Raw genomic sequence first — 13,718 nt, 5'->3', positions numbered from 1 at the left:
ACAACACCATGTTAGTTTCAGGTGTACAACGTAACGACTCGATATTTCTATAATTACAAAATGATCACCACGGATAATGGTTTCTTTTCTTAAGAAGTTAATTTGAGTCTGCCCACTGTTGCCCTCCTTCGCATTTCTTATCTAGTTTCTACCTCTACCTTCCGCCCCCAGGTATTTCCCGGTATTTGATACTTAGGAGACTTATCAGAAGTGTGGGGGGTGCATTTGAAGGAAATTTACCAAAACTCACAGGTGGTAGAGAGTTCCCTAGTTCTGCCCGTTCACAGTGGTTGACATTGGATGACTGTGCTTATTCCCATGGTCTTTGCTCCCCAGGTTTTGTGAACTTTTCATTCACATTTGCCATCAGCACCGTGTGTACATTTGGAGATGTTCATATGAACCCATGTTTACCTCAATGTTGCATGCACATGGTTACTCGTAAAATCTTTATAGATATGTGTATGCGCACAGGTTAGGACACACGCATGCATTTCATTGTTTTGTCAGCTGAGAGGGCCCAGAAAAACTTCAGTAGCCTTGAGCACACCTATCATTCAGATCTAGGTTTCTAATGCCTTTTTCAGTAAAAAGGACACAGGGCTCCTTGAAGAAATGGTGAAATCCAGGCCTGGGGCAGGAGATCTGTAAGTAAGCCTGGAGTATCTAGTAGTGCCAGAGAACAAGAGAGTGAAGTAAGTCAGGCAAAGAAAGACAAATATCACATGATATCACTTATATGTGGAATCTAGAAAAGTGATACAAATGAACTGATTTACAAAACAGAAATAGACTCAGAGACATAGTAAACAAACTTATGGTTATCAAAAGGGAACTGGGGGGAAGCATAAATTAGGAGGTTGTGATCAACATATACACACTACTATATATAAAATAACCAGGACCTACTGTATAGCACAGGGAACTATACTCAGTATCTTGTAATGACCTACAGTGGAAAAGAATCCAAAAAAGCATATATATGTGTGTGTGTGTGTGTATATATATATATATATGTATAACTGAATCACTTTGCTCTACACCTGAAATTGAAACATTGTAAATTAACTGTACTTCAATTAAAAAAAAAAAGAAATTAAGGAAGTGCTAAACAAAACAAACTTTTTTGTTATGACTTTGTTAAAATAACATTTGTTCAGTAGAGCCCTGGGGTGTCAGAGAATCAACAGAAGCCCACCAGGGAAATTGAAAGAGAGAAGTTTGTTACTCCCAGGTCCTGGAGGAGGTGCACGCACACTTCAAGGGGATACGCAGGAGGTCAAGGCAGGGTGCAGGCAGAGAGTGACAGGACCTGGGGCACGTGCCTTTTTTTAGGGTTTGTGGGTAGAGCGCTTTGGAGTCCCTGGGCTAGGGCTGGATTGGCCAATTCACACCAAGAAAGGGGGGTTTTGGTAAACTTTTTGGGAATCTTACCTAAGGAGCACACAGGGGAAGGTCCCAGGAGATGGAGAGACTATTTACCACAAGGGCCCTTGGGAAAGTCATGTTAGGAGTTTGCATTTGCTTGTGATTCTTTGGGCTGTGATCCAGGGCTTGCTTTGGGGGCTGATGTCAGTTTAAGGCCCCCTTAGCCTATTTGTCTAAACAAAGTGGATGCTGAGGCAGCAGTACCATGGGGTAGCTGAGCTAAACTCTAAATGGGACCATCTTTGAAACATCCCATTCTTTGATCTTCGTTCCACAGGTGGTAGCTGAGGCTCTACTGCTGCTCAGGAGTTAGGTTGGACATTGGAGATTCAGATGAGTAAGACAGGGTTCCTGCCCTCCAAGGGCTTGCAGGCCACACCTTGTTGATGAACATTCACTGTGTTCATTGCTGGGGCTGCCATAACGAAGTACCCGAGATTGGGTGGCGGAAACCACAGGCATTTATTTTCTCCCAGTTCTGGAGGCTGGGAGTCCAAGGTCAAGGTCTGGTTTCCTTCTGAGGCCTCTTTCCTTGGCTTGCAGACAGCCGTCTTCACATGGTTGGCCCTCTGTATGTGTCTGTGTCTTAATTTCCTCTTCTTATAGGGACGCCAGTCAAACTGGGTTAGGGTCAAAGACCTCATGTTAACTTAGTTACTTTTCTTAAAACCCTATTTCTAAATACACATTCTGAGGTATGGGGGTTAAGACTTCAACACCTGGATTTGGGGTTGGTGGTGATACAGTTCAACCCTTAACATTCATCTTCTGTGGATTGTCAACATGGATAACTGCTTTGCAGTCAAAGTGAAGTTAGACTGGAAAGCATTGTGACTGGTTTCTGTGTGGCTTCTAACCGGGCTCTGAAGGCAGTCACACGAGGGAAGATCCGGAAAGGTCTTGGAAATGCCAGCACTCAAGTTGTTAAGGAGCCTGCTTTGAAGGGGGTCCCCTTCATTGGAATGTAGACATGCTGTGCTGTTAGAAAGTAGGTCTTGGGACTTCCCTGGCGGTCCAGTGGTTAAGACCCTGTGCTTCCACCGCAGGGGGAGCTAAGATCCCGCATGCCACACGGTGCAACCAAAATGAAAAAAGTCAGTCTTATTTCTTCGTAGCCATGCCCATGGCTCTCTGCTTGTACGAGAGTTCAGGGCAGCGGACGCTGTCCTTGACAATTAAGATCTCAGCATCGAAGCCCAGGGCCAGTGGTGACTTAACCCGCTCCGGTGATTCTGTCCTGCAGCCTTTGTGAGCCCCCGGCCTACGTCAAACTCGCTGAGCGTCGGTTTGGTGTGTGGACAGCAGGCCTTGCATTCTGGAAGGGAGGAAAGGTGTTCTGTCAGTGCGAAGATCATGCTAACAGCCCTGTCTAGTGGATAGATCCCTCTGCCAGCGCCGGGTTCTTTCTCCTCTGTGTTTCAAGCTCAGGGATATTCCTTCAGTTGGCGAGTATGCAGATGGATTTTAACCTGGAGTTGCCTCTTTTCCAGTGCCAGACGCCCCTCAAAACCTCCAGCTGTCCCTCCACAGAGAAGTGGAAGGAGTGATTGTGGGTCACTGGGCCCCTCCCGCCCACACCCACGGCCTCGTTCGGGAGTACATCGTAAGTCCCTACCAGGAGCGGGCCGTGCGGGGGTGAGTGCAGGAGATTTGCCGGGGCTGGTAGCGCAGAAGGCATGTTCTGGGTAATGAGGACGTGGTTTGCTGTCACCTTGTGATCATCATCCACCCGCCAGAACATTTTGCATCTCACCTTCCCCTCTCTCCGCGTGCCTCCTTGTTAGATGTTGGGATGCCCAGGCCTTTGGTTACCTGTTCATAGTATTTGTTTTCTTCTCACTTCAGGTAGAATACAGCAGGAGTGGTTCCAAGATGTGGGCCTCCCAGAGAGCTCCTAGCAACATTACAGAAATAAGGAACCTACTGGTCAACGCTCAGTACACTGTCAGAGTGAGTATTCGCACACCTTTCAGCCGTCTGGGTAGTCCTGGAACATGGGGAGACGGTTGGCCTTTCATGAGAACTCTGTACCTACCTTTATGAGATGCTGACTAGTGGTCTGCTTAATACCCAACCCGTTGCTCTGGGAGCTTGTCATTTCTCTCATAAACCAAGGCCACAGGGAACTTGAAATCCGATTTTGCTCAGATAACCGAGAATTAATGGTAATGCAGCTTTACCTGCTTTTAACCGAGATATTCTGCTAGCATTCCAGCTCTGATTACTTTTGCACCCACTCTTTTCTGTTTATCTTTAGCTGCAGGGAGATGCAGAGCTATGATAAGTGCATTTATAAAATGATGTTGTGGGGTTCTTATGGCATATATTATCAGCGTCTTCTATAGAAAAGAGATTTTGTGCAAAACATGTTTTGAGACCATTAAGTGCATACACAGGCTCCCTTACACTGACAGTCTCGTAGCTGTGTATGTTTATGCGTATATATATATAGACACACACACACACACACACACACACACACACACACACACACACACACACACACACTCTTCCTCTCATACCCCTGCCCTTCAGGAAAACCTTGACGCCTGTCAGTCAACCTAAATTTTATAATTTCAGCGCTATGACAATTCCCATCACGCAGGTTCCCTCCCGTTGTCTCTTTCCCTGTCTTATTTCAGTTCCTGGGGCCCCTGACTATCCTGAATCCTCTGTGTATAATTTCTGCCTCCCTTATTGCCAAAGCCTCACCCTTTTCGCTCACTCAGGGTTCTTGCTCTGTGGTATGCTGCCTTTATTTCATACTAATTCACACTCTGATTTGAAAGGTGGCTGCGGTGACCAGTCGTGGAATAGGAAACTGGAGCGATTCTAAATCCATCACCACCATAAAAGGAAAAGGTAAATGATTCCAGCATTTGCAGATTTAGAGACGATAGAAACCCTTTGGAAATAACTTTCAGTGTGACTGGAAATTGGAGAAGCAGAGATCAGAAAACTTCACACAGCCTCCCTCCCCACCATCACGTGCACACTTCTGGGTGTCTCCATCGCGCTTTAGACATGCAGTCTTTTGGGGGTGACTGAATGTATTCCTCCTTCTAGAAATGAGCATTTGTTATAATAAAAACAGACAAAGGAATTTCCAAAGGCTGTCGTGCTCGGCCATTGTTCTCAGGCACAGTATCCAAAATAGAAGGCATCCTTGCTTCCCAGGCAAGATAAAGGTGATCTTGTCCATTTCATTTGTGGGGTTTTTAAGAGAGCGCCATGTTGACACTTGTCACTGCCCCAGGGACACCGACTAACAATGCGTGGGTGGTAGTTTCCAGCACTCGAGCTGATCAGAGTCCTAGCTGGTGAGCTGCTGTGCACCCGGCAGCTGGTGTGCCCTCCACTCTGTGTACACCAGCTCATTTCATTGAACCCTCAGCACAACTATAAGGACAGATAAGGGACTGGAAAAGTTCTGTCACTTGCACGTAGTCGGTCAAGTGCCAGAGCTGGGGTTGCAACCTGATCTCCTGAGTCCAGAGCCTGAACCACTGCACCACCTGCTTGCTGGGCAGGGCACGTGTGCCTCATGGGGGCCGAGTCTGGTCTACCTGCCTCCACCCCATCACTAGTGTTGACTAGAAGCCGATGAAATAGTGGAGGAGTGAGTGAACTGAAGCAAGTGAAACGAAGGCTCTGGCCCTTCGTGGGAGACAGACCAGCTCGTCTTCGTGATCTCAGCCTTGGCGCTTGGGATTGGCAGGTGGTAGAGCCTGAAGTGCAGCCTGGAACGTGCTTAGGGGATTTTACTTTAACCTGAGCCTGTGCGAAATGGGATCTGGGTCATGGAGTGTCATTGTCTGGTCTTCTTTAAAACGTGGGGTCATTGAGATCAGGGCAGGGGGCAGCTCAACGTAGTGAAGCCAACCAGTCCCTGGAGCAGGAAGCGTATAGGTATTGGAAAAAGAGCCCCTGGAGTTTTGATTGTGGTATTATTTTCCTCTGCAAAGTGACCATACATACTGAAAATGAGGGACATTGGAAGATCATCAGAAAAGCAGGTGGTACCTGGAATTCCTTGTCACAAGTCACACCTGCATTTGAAAATCTCAGTGGGGGGATTGTTTCTCTTAAACTTGTTTTACATGATTTTGGGGGTGAACCTCAACTCCTCATACATGTGTGGGTTAGAAGGCAATGATGTGCAGAGTCAAAAAGTGTGTGACTTATCTGTGACCTTGTGTCCTAATAACGTAAGAAGATGGGGTACAAAAGAGCGGGGACGTCACCCAGACTCCCCGCCTTCATTAGTGCATGCGGTGGACTAATTGTAACAACAGTGAGAAAGGGGACAGTTTTTGAGCACTGCTTGTATAGCAAGCACAGTGCGGGTTGTTTTATATGAACCAATGTCTCTTAATCCTTATCAGCCCTGTAAGTACTCTTTTTTTTTTTTTTAATTTTTTTTAAAAATTTATTTATTTATTTATTTATTTATTTATTTATTTATTTATTTAATTGGCTGTGTTGGGTCTTTTTTTTGCTGTGCGTGGGCTTTCTTTGGTTGTGGTGAGTGGGGGCTACTCTTCATTGTGGTGCGCGGGCTTCTCACTGCCATGGCTTCTCTTGTTGCGGAACACAGGCTCTAGGCGCGTGGGCTTCAGTAGGTGCAACACATGGGCTCAATAGTTGTGGCTCACGGGCTCTAAAGCGCAGGCTCAATAGTTGTGGCACACGGGCTTAGTTGCTCCACGGCATGTGGGATCTTCCTGGAGCAGGGATCGAACCCATGTCCCCTGCATTGGCAGGCAGATTCTTAACCACTGCACCACCTAGGAGGCCCTGTAAGTACTCTTATGCTCACTTTGTAGCCGAGGGAACTGGGATTGGGAGAGGTTTGTGACCTGTCCCCAACCACTACGGTTATAATCCAGCTCGACTTGACAGCAGCACCCAAACTATTTTGCTCTGAGCTGGCTGCCTGCAACTCCTAATGTCCTTTCTTCTTCTGGTTACTGCGTTTTCCTCAAGCCCCTTTTCATTGATCATCTGGAGAGACTCCTCCCGATTTTGATAACATCTCTTTGCCACCAGGTCTTAGCTACTCCTTTGAGTTTCTCTTGCCTTGCCAGTAGAAGAGGCATATGTGCTGAGAGTCTAATACACAAGTGGCCATTTAAATCTGTCTTCTGGTGATGCTGATCCCATCAAGCCCTCTTAGCTTACACCTGGCGGCGTGCTGACTGGTTTCTGGTGGGCAGACCTTCACAGTGACCAGCATGGCGCTCATCACTTGAGCCTAGAGAGGTCCTTTCTCTCTGCTGCTCTCCCCCCGCCCCCTCAGCTCCCAGCTTGAGCTCCAGACTTTTTGAGAATGCCAGTGGCTTATCAGCGCTTCAGTCTGTCATGGGTAGGACTTTTTTTTTTTAAGGTTTATTTTATTATTTATTTATTTAATTTTGGGATGCATTGGGTCTTCATTGCTGTGCGCGGGCTGTCTCTAGTTGTGGCGAGCGGGGGCTACTCTTCATTGTGGTGCACGGGTTTCTCATTGCAGTGGCTTCGCTTGTTGTGGAGCCTGGGCTTCAGTAGCTGCAGCGCATGGGCTCAGTAGTTGTGGCTTGTGGGCTCTAGAGCGCAAGCTCAGTAGTTGCGGTGCACAGGCTTAGTTGCTCCACAGCATGTGGGATCCTCCCGGCCCAGGGATGGAACCCATGTCCCCTGCATTGGCAAGCGGATTCTTAACCACTGCACCACCAGGGAAGTACCATGGGTGGGACTTTGTTGTAAAGGGAGAGAAAGGGAACTTTAGATGAGTGCCAGGCACTTGACACGCATTGTTTTAATGAATTTTCCCACTTCTGTGAAGTACAGATGGCATCTCCAGGCTTAACAAGGACAGGTAACTTGCCCCATGTCACATAGTTGCCAAGTGTCTCAGGAATCTGAACTCCAGTTTGCCAGACTCCAGAGCCGACATTCTTTGCATTTTGCCACACATAAATTTACAAGTTAGGACTTAAGATTTAGCCTGCCGTCAACCTTCGAAAAGGACTTGGGACTGCTGGGACTTTGTTGGTGCCAATAAAGGCGGCTCTCAGAGTGATCCCTGAACCGTTCAGAACCAGGCTGAAGCTGGGCCGATGTGGGGCATTTGTATAATGGAACTTTTATGCTCGACCTAATTGCTAGGATAGCTGACCGAGCTGAGATAGTTATGTGTTCACCAGGCAACTGTGGACCCAACCTCAGCTTCAGGACAACGGTGGTAAAAGCGATAGAAGAGGAGAACCAGCCAAAGAAATGCCCTTTCTTCCCCAGCTGAAAGATCGCTTTGCCTCTTGAGTTGAAAACTGTTAAGTCCTGCCTTCTTCACTTTTCATCACATGGTTTCTCTCTTTGAATCCCTTTTTTGTTCTCAGTGATCCCACCCCCGGACATCCACATTGACAGCTACGGTGAAAATTCTCTCAGCTTTACCCTGTCCATGGACACTGACATCAAGGTAACGTGGACAGTTCAAGCCAGCCATTGGGTGGGGCTTTACTCTGCATTGGGAACCCATTCGGCAGAGGATAGGAAGATTAAGAAAAACGAATGACTTGATCCAGCGAAGCTAAAACACCACACCTAGGTTGGTTCCTCCCCACGGGAGGAGCAGCTCAAGTCTTCACATGCAATTATTCTGCCTCAGCCTGGTGCCTTTTTTTTTTTTTTAAACCATATAATTAAATGGTTCACAGCTACAGTGCAAATAAAGAGGTGGTGTTAACAGAATATGTATGCCCTGTAATTTTCAGCGTTATTGGATTTCCTCGTGCTGAGCGCTAAGGCAGAGGTTCCCACAGTGGAAGGAAGTCTTGGGAGAGAGTCAGATACCTTGGAAGCACATCCACTTAGATCCACCCGATATTCTCCCCTTCCAGCATCTTCCAGCACCACTTAGTCCATCTGCTTGACTGGCTTTACCGTAATTATCTCTGTCCCTGTGGCTTCTCAAGTTGCCATATGCCTTTCAGAGTGTTCTTTCTTGTCTGCTTCCCCTCACGTCCCCCTCTGTCTGTGAAGTTGTGGTGGGACCAACAGCCTTCAGGGTCCTTGTGCCACTGACTGGACTACAGTTTGGTGTCATGCCCTTGGCTTCAGAGATAGCTGATGCCAGAAACGGCCTTGTGTACACCTTGTCTCTGCAGCCTCTGCTCTTCAAAATATTTTAATTTGGTGCGTTGTCCAATATTTTTAAAGACCTTCAGATCAAATCCTTCTGTGAGCTCAGGAAAAGGTAGTTTTTCCTGACTCATGGATATATTTGCTCCTATTAGACAGTGAGATCTAACCAGGCCCCCTTTGTGTTGACCTCTTGGCCTTGACTGCAAGGACCACCTGAGCTAAGATTGATTCTTAATGACTGTAATCTAATTACCTTTTCAATTTTTCTTCTTTCTGCCTTTTTTTTTGCCTTGCCACGTGGCTCATGGGGTCTTATTTCCCTGACCAGGGATTGAACCAGGGCCCTCTGCAGTGAGAACACAGAGTCCTAACCACTGGACCATCAGGGAATTCCCTTCTTTCTGCCTTTTTTTAATTGGTTCTCATCCTTTTATTATTTATTCACTTTTTTTGTGTCATTGAATCTATATGTTATATTATAAATGGTCTCATATTTGTTTTTAGAAGTGGGGGGGTATAGCTACGTATTCAATGATAGCACAAATGGAACTGGTTTAAGAATGCATAGGACCACCCTGTCCATGGTAAGAAGGGAGATACCCGAGGATCAACAGAAAAGGTCTGCCTTTCGTGTCTAGTATGCTCTGTGAGTGTGTGCTGTTCGTGTAACGGGGCTCTTGGTTCTTGGCAGGTGAATGGCTACGTGGTGAATCTCTTCTGGGCATTCGACACCCACAGGCAGGAGAAGAGAACCTTAAACTTCCGAGGGAGCATATTGTCACACAAAGGTAGCGCCCTGGAGCTGGTTGGTGTGTAAGGAGGAAGGCTAGACTGATGCTTTGTTGGCAGAGCTTGTGTGGGGTGCTGGGAGAGGCGGGGGTAGGGGAGGTGAGTCTTCTCTGCAGCTGTTCTGAGTGGGCAGGTGTTGTCCATTGAGGATGCTCTCAGTGACTTCTGAGTCCAGGTGAGGGATCCACTGGGTGGTTCCCCAAATCCCCTTCTAACCTGATGGCTCTTCATGGACGTTGGAGGCTTAAACAGGAGGGAACACTGGAAAGAAGCCAGACTAACCTTCTGCAGATGATTTTTGCCTCCCCAAAGAGAGTTCCTGGGTTTAGTTACCTGTCTCTCTTTTTAGTGCCCTGGATCGCTCCTTCTTTGCTGATACAAGGTAGTGCAGGGCCTGCTGCATAATTGGCGTTCTGTAAATATTTGTTGAATGAATGGACAAAGAGACTAAGTGAAGGAAGCAAGGAGAGAAGGAAGGAAGGGGGTCCGGTTCCTCTTGTATCTGTGCAAATAGTGAGTCTCAGTTAAAATTCTCATATCTGAAAATAGGCTAAAGGAAGGATTTTAATTTATTTCCAAGACAAAACCTTCAATGGCTAAGGCTGCTTGTGAATGTTGAAGAGGACATGGACCTTCTCTTGCCTTCTAGTCTGTTTGCAAAGTACTTTCAATCCTAACAGGTGTTCTATTATATATATTTTTTTGGCAGGAGGGAACTGAAGGTTGCCTAAGGAGGTTGTGCAGGTGTAAAACTAGCATTGAGCACTTACTGTGTGCAAGCATTTACCTGGGCACTGTGTGTGGTGTTTTACATAACACCCCCAAAATAATGCTGTGGTCTCTACTCATTTTATGCATGAGAAAGCAAGGTTCAGGGATTGAGTGATTCCCTCAGAAGCGGGTAGAGCCAGGATTGGAAGACACATCTCTCTCATTCCAAAGGCTGTGGTCTCATTGCCTCAACATTACAGCAGTAGAAATTGGCAGAGTCGGGAACAAAAGTCTTACCAGCCATCGCTTGAAACACACGAAGGGTTCGCTCCATGCCAGGCGTGAGGCCGAGCACTTCACAAGCATCTTCTTTTTTATTCCCTGTAACAGCCAGCTGCTGAAGGTGCTGTCATCTTCTCCATCTTACCAACAAGGAAGAACTTAGAGACTTTGAATATTTCATTCTTGCTTGTACAACTACAAAGCGTAGAGTTGGGCCTTGAACCCAAGTCCTCTGATTCCAAAGCCTATCCTTGTAGTGTATCCTTCTTTAGTTCACTGCTTTTAGTTTTTAATAACATTTGCCCTGATTAGAAGGAGGGCACATGTTTATTGCAGGAAATTTAGAAAACAAAAAAGGTATGATAAAATTTTTAATTTCCCATCATTTCACTTCCCAGGGAAACCACTTTTACGTTTTGGGTATCTCCTAAGTTAATACTTTTCTTCTTCATTGATTTCTTTATATCTTTTAAAATAAAATTTGGCAGATGTAGAGAACAGACTTGAGGACATGGCGGGGGCGGGGGGCGGCGGGGGGAGCGAAGGGGAAGCCGGGACGAAGTGAGAGAGTAGCACTGACATATATACACCACTAACTGTAAAATAGATGGCTGGTGGGAAGCTGCTGCATAACACAGGGAGATCAACTTGGTGATGGATAATGACTTAGAGGGCTGGGACAGGGGAGGTGGAAAGGAGTCACGGGAGGGAGGAGATATAGGGATATATGTATAAATACAGCTGATTCACTTTGTTGTACCGCAGAAACTGGCCCAACAGTGTAAAGCGATTATATTCCAATAAAGAGCTTAGAAAAAATAAAATTTGAATAATACTATATTTAGTTTTCTATCCTGCCTTTTTCGCTGAACATAAAGAACAGGATTTTCCAGTCTCATTGTGTGTTCTTGGAAGCAGCTTTTCGTGGCCACACAGTAGTGCACAAGAAGTTCATGGGTGCACTTATTTAACTGTCGCCTTGTTGCTGGGCAGTCAGATGATTATACTTATTTTCTACCGTAACACACACTGTAACAGACATCCTAGTTGCACAAATTTTCAGGTCCCTCTCACTTAACCGCATTGAAAGTTATGAAGGATTTCAAGACTCTCACAAGGTCAGATGGCTCTCCAGGAGGGCCGTACCACTTTATTTCCCCAGATGCACAGCTTTAAAAGGAATTTTCCTGTGCCCATGCGGTGTGTAACTTGCAATAGTCATTAATAAATCACGCCAAGTGAATTTGTAAAATAGTAAAAATCCTACAACATGCGGGGCTCCTTTAAGTGGAGAGGTTACATTTAAAAAATAGGGTGTGCGTATAAAGACCTGTATTCTTGACCACTACCCCCAGCCCTTTGTCGTTGTTTCCCCAGTCGGCAACCTGACAGCTCACACGCCCTATGAGATTTCTGCCTGGGCCAAGACTGACTTGGGGGACAGTCCTCTGGCATTCGAGCATGTCACGACCAGAGGAGTCCGCCCACCCGCCCCAAGCCTCAAAGCCAAGGCCATCAATCAGACGGCGGTGGAATGCACCTGGACCGGCCCCAGGAATGTGGTAAGTCAGCCAGGATGACCGTTGCAGAGCGAGGACGGACTGTCCCCTGGTGCTAGGCCACCAGACACCCCCAGGGCTTCCCCGTCTGTGGCTGCTGCTTTTTTTTCTCACCACAAACACAAGTTGCCCTCTTGGTCAGTTCTGGGTTACCTTCTAGAGGCGCCTGCCGTCCGGCTGGCCCAAGCATTTCCTTTCCACACCCTGGCCTGGCATCTGAGACAAAGAGCCCCTGCTGTTTGTTTGTGAGGAGGGGGCACATTCCTGGGCCGGGGGTCTCATCTAGGGATGCGGGCCTCACCTAGGGATGCGGGTCTCACCTAGGGATGGGTGAGAAGTCACCTGCAGGGACAGTGAGCATCGCACCTGAGGACCATGCCCCAGCCTCCTCTAGCCCCCCCACCACCTACGGGATCCCTTGCGCACAGGTTGCCTTCTCAGGCCCCTCAAACACACCCCCCACCCAACTCCCCCCCACCCCCATTCATTCCCGGGTGCTGGCTGTACTTGTATACAGGTCTTTTTTTTCTTCTGTTTTTATGTATGCATTCTGACTCACCAGGATTAGATCTGTGCTGCTTGTTGAGTCCAGTTTTGACTTCCCACCCTCCCCAATGTGCACCTTCCTTTGCTTTTAGGCGCACCTTCCCAAGCCTCTTTTCGTCCCCCTCCTGCCTCTGCATCGTGGCTTCTGCTCTCTTCCCTGGATCCTTCCTCCTCCTGCTGTACCATCACATCCTGGCTCTTCTGCAGGGTCTCTTTCCCTTACGAACTCCTAGGTGTTCAGAGTTGGTGCCGTGCAGCTGAATGTTTCATTAGATACCGCGTGTCCGATTTGATATCTTCTGTCTACTCTCATCTCCCTGACTAGTTTTTAAGTTCTTGAAGGGAAGGATTGTTTTCTGGGTTTTCCAAATGGAAAAGCTTGTGGAAGCAAATCTGTAATGGAGCCCTCGTGAATCCTCAGTGGCTGGTGAGGAGGACCTGGCCTGCGTCTTGTCTTCTGAGGGCATCCCCAGTGTACACGGCGGGCAGGACTGGTTCATGGGGAAAGAGGTTTGCAAGGAATTGTCTGTGAGGTGAGCCACAAAGGGGGAAGGAGAGGTAAGAGTTACTGCGCACCCGCCCCGTGCCAGGCACGATGCCCACCCTTCATCCACGCTCTCCCACTTAATCCCCTCATCATCTCTGCGGGGAACGTGTTCCTGCTGTACCAGTGAGGAGACCAAGGCTCGGAGGGGCGAAGTAACTGGCCAGAGTCGAGGCTCAGTAAGCAGCAGACTGAGTTAGAACTCAGATCCAGCTAGTTTGACAGCCTGGATTCTTCTGTTGCTCGAGAACCCGACTCTGGGGCAGGGACGGAGATGAGAGTGCCCAGAGCCACCCCCGGGCTCCATCTTACCTGGACGTAGGCTCTCCTGACGGAGGGGCCTTTGTGTCTGTTTCTGTACCCAGCTCAGGGCACGCCCCCCGTCACACCCAGCCGTCTGCAGAGTGGGGCGTCGTGTACAGAGCACTGGCCCGTGGCTTGATGTTAGTGCCTCACCACGTGTGAACTTGGAGAAGGAGCCTAGCTTGGCCTCCTCCTTGCTGTGAGATTGCTTACACTCATGGTAGCCTTCCGAGGGTCAGGGGCCGGTGGAGTCCCCTGGACAGAGCCCTCCGCTTCTGTCCATCTTGGAGTCTCACGCAGGGTTGTCATCTCTGCCCCGAGAGCTGCCCCCACCACTGTCCGCGTGGGACCTTCTTACGCCCTGACTCCCTTGGCTCCAGGGACCCCTTGCCTGGCTCCTGGCTGAAGCCTCCACCCATGGCGGCCATGGG

At 48.0% G+C, this 13,718-nt stretch overlaps 1 protein-coding gene and 1 non-coding gene across 4 annotated transcripts in view; one reads left to right on the top strand and one right to left on the bottom strand.

Moving 5' to 3' along the window:
• The window catches only part of SORL1 (sortilin related receptor 1), a 162,717-nt gene that overhangs the window by 133,515 nt on the left and 15,484 nt on the right, over positions 1-13,718 (top strand). For all 3 annotated transcript variants that reach the window (XM_057748986.1, XM_057748987.1, XM_057748988.1), the window contains exons 36-41: positions 2,919-3,031; positions 3,274-3,378; positions 4,218-4,290; positions 7,806-7,888; positions 9,245-9,341; positions 11,713-11,897. In XM_057748986.1, coding sequence (XP_057604969.1) covers positions 2,919-3,031; positions 3,274-3,378; positions 4,218-4,290; positions 7,806-7,888; positions 9,245-9,341; positions 11,713-11,897 — 656 coding nt within the window. The remainder of the gene's footprint in view (positions 1-2,918; positions 3,032-3,273; positions 3,379-4,217; positions 4,291-7,805; positions 7,889-9,244; positions 9,342-11,712; positions 11,898-13,718) is intronic.
• On the bottom strand, positions 8,870-8,942 carry TRNAE-CUC (transfer RNA glutamic acid (anticodon CUC)). Its single transcript has one exon. It is a non-coding gene; the product is annotated as a tRNA-Glu (tRNA).

The sequence above is a fragment of the Hippopotamus amphibius genome, chromosome 9 (assembly GCF_030028045.1).
Source record: "Hippopotamus amphibius kiboko isolate mHipAmp2 chromosome 9, mHipAmp2.hap2, whole genome shotgun sequence".
In the NCBI taxonomy this organism is placed as follows: Eukaryota; Metazoa; Chordata; class Mammalia; order Artiodactyla; family Hippopotamidae; genus Hippopotamus; species Hippopotamus amphibius.
This window is presented reverse-complemented; position numbering and strand designations above follow the sequence as displayed.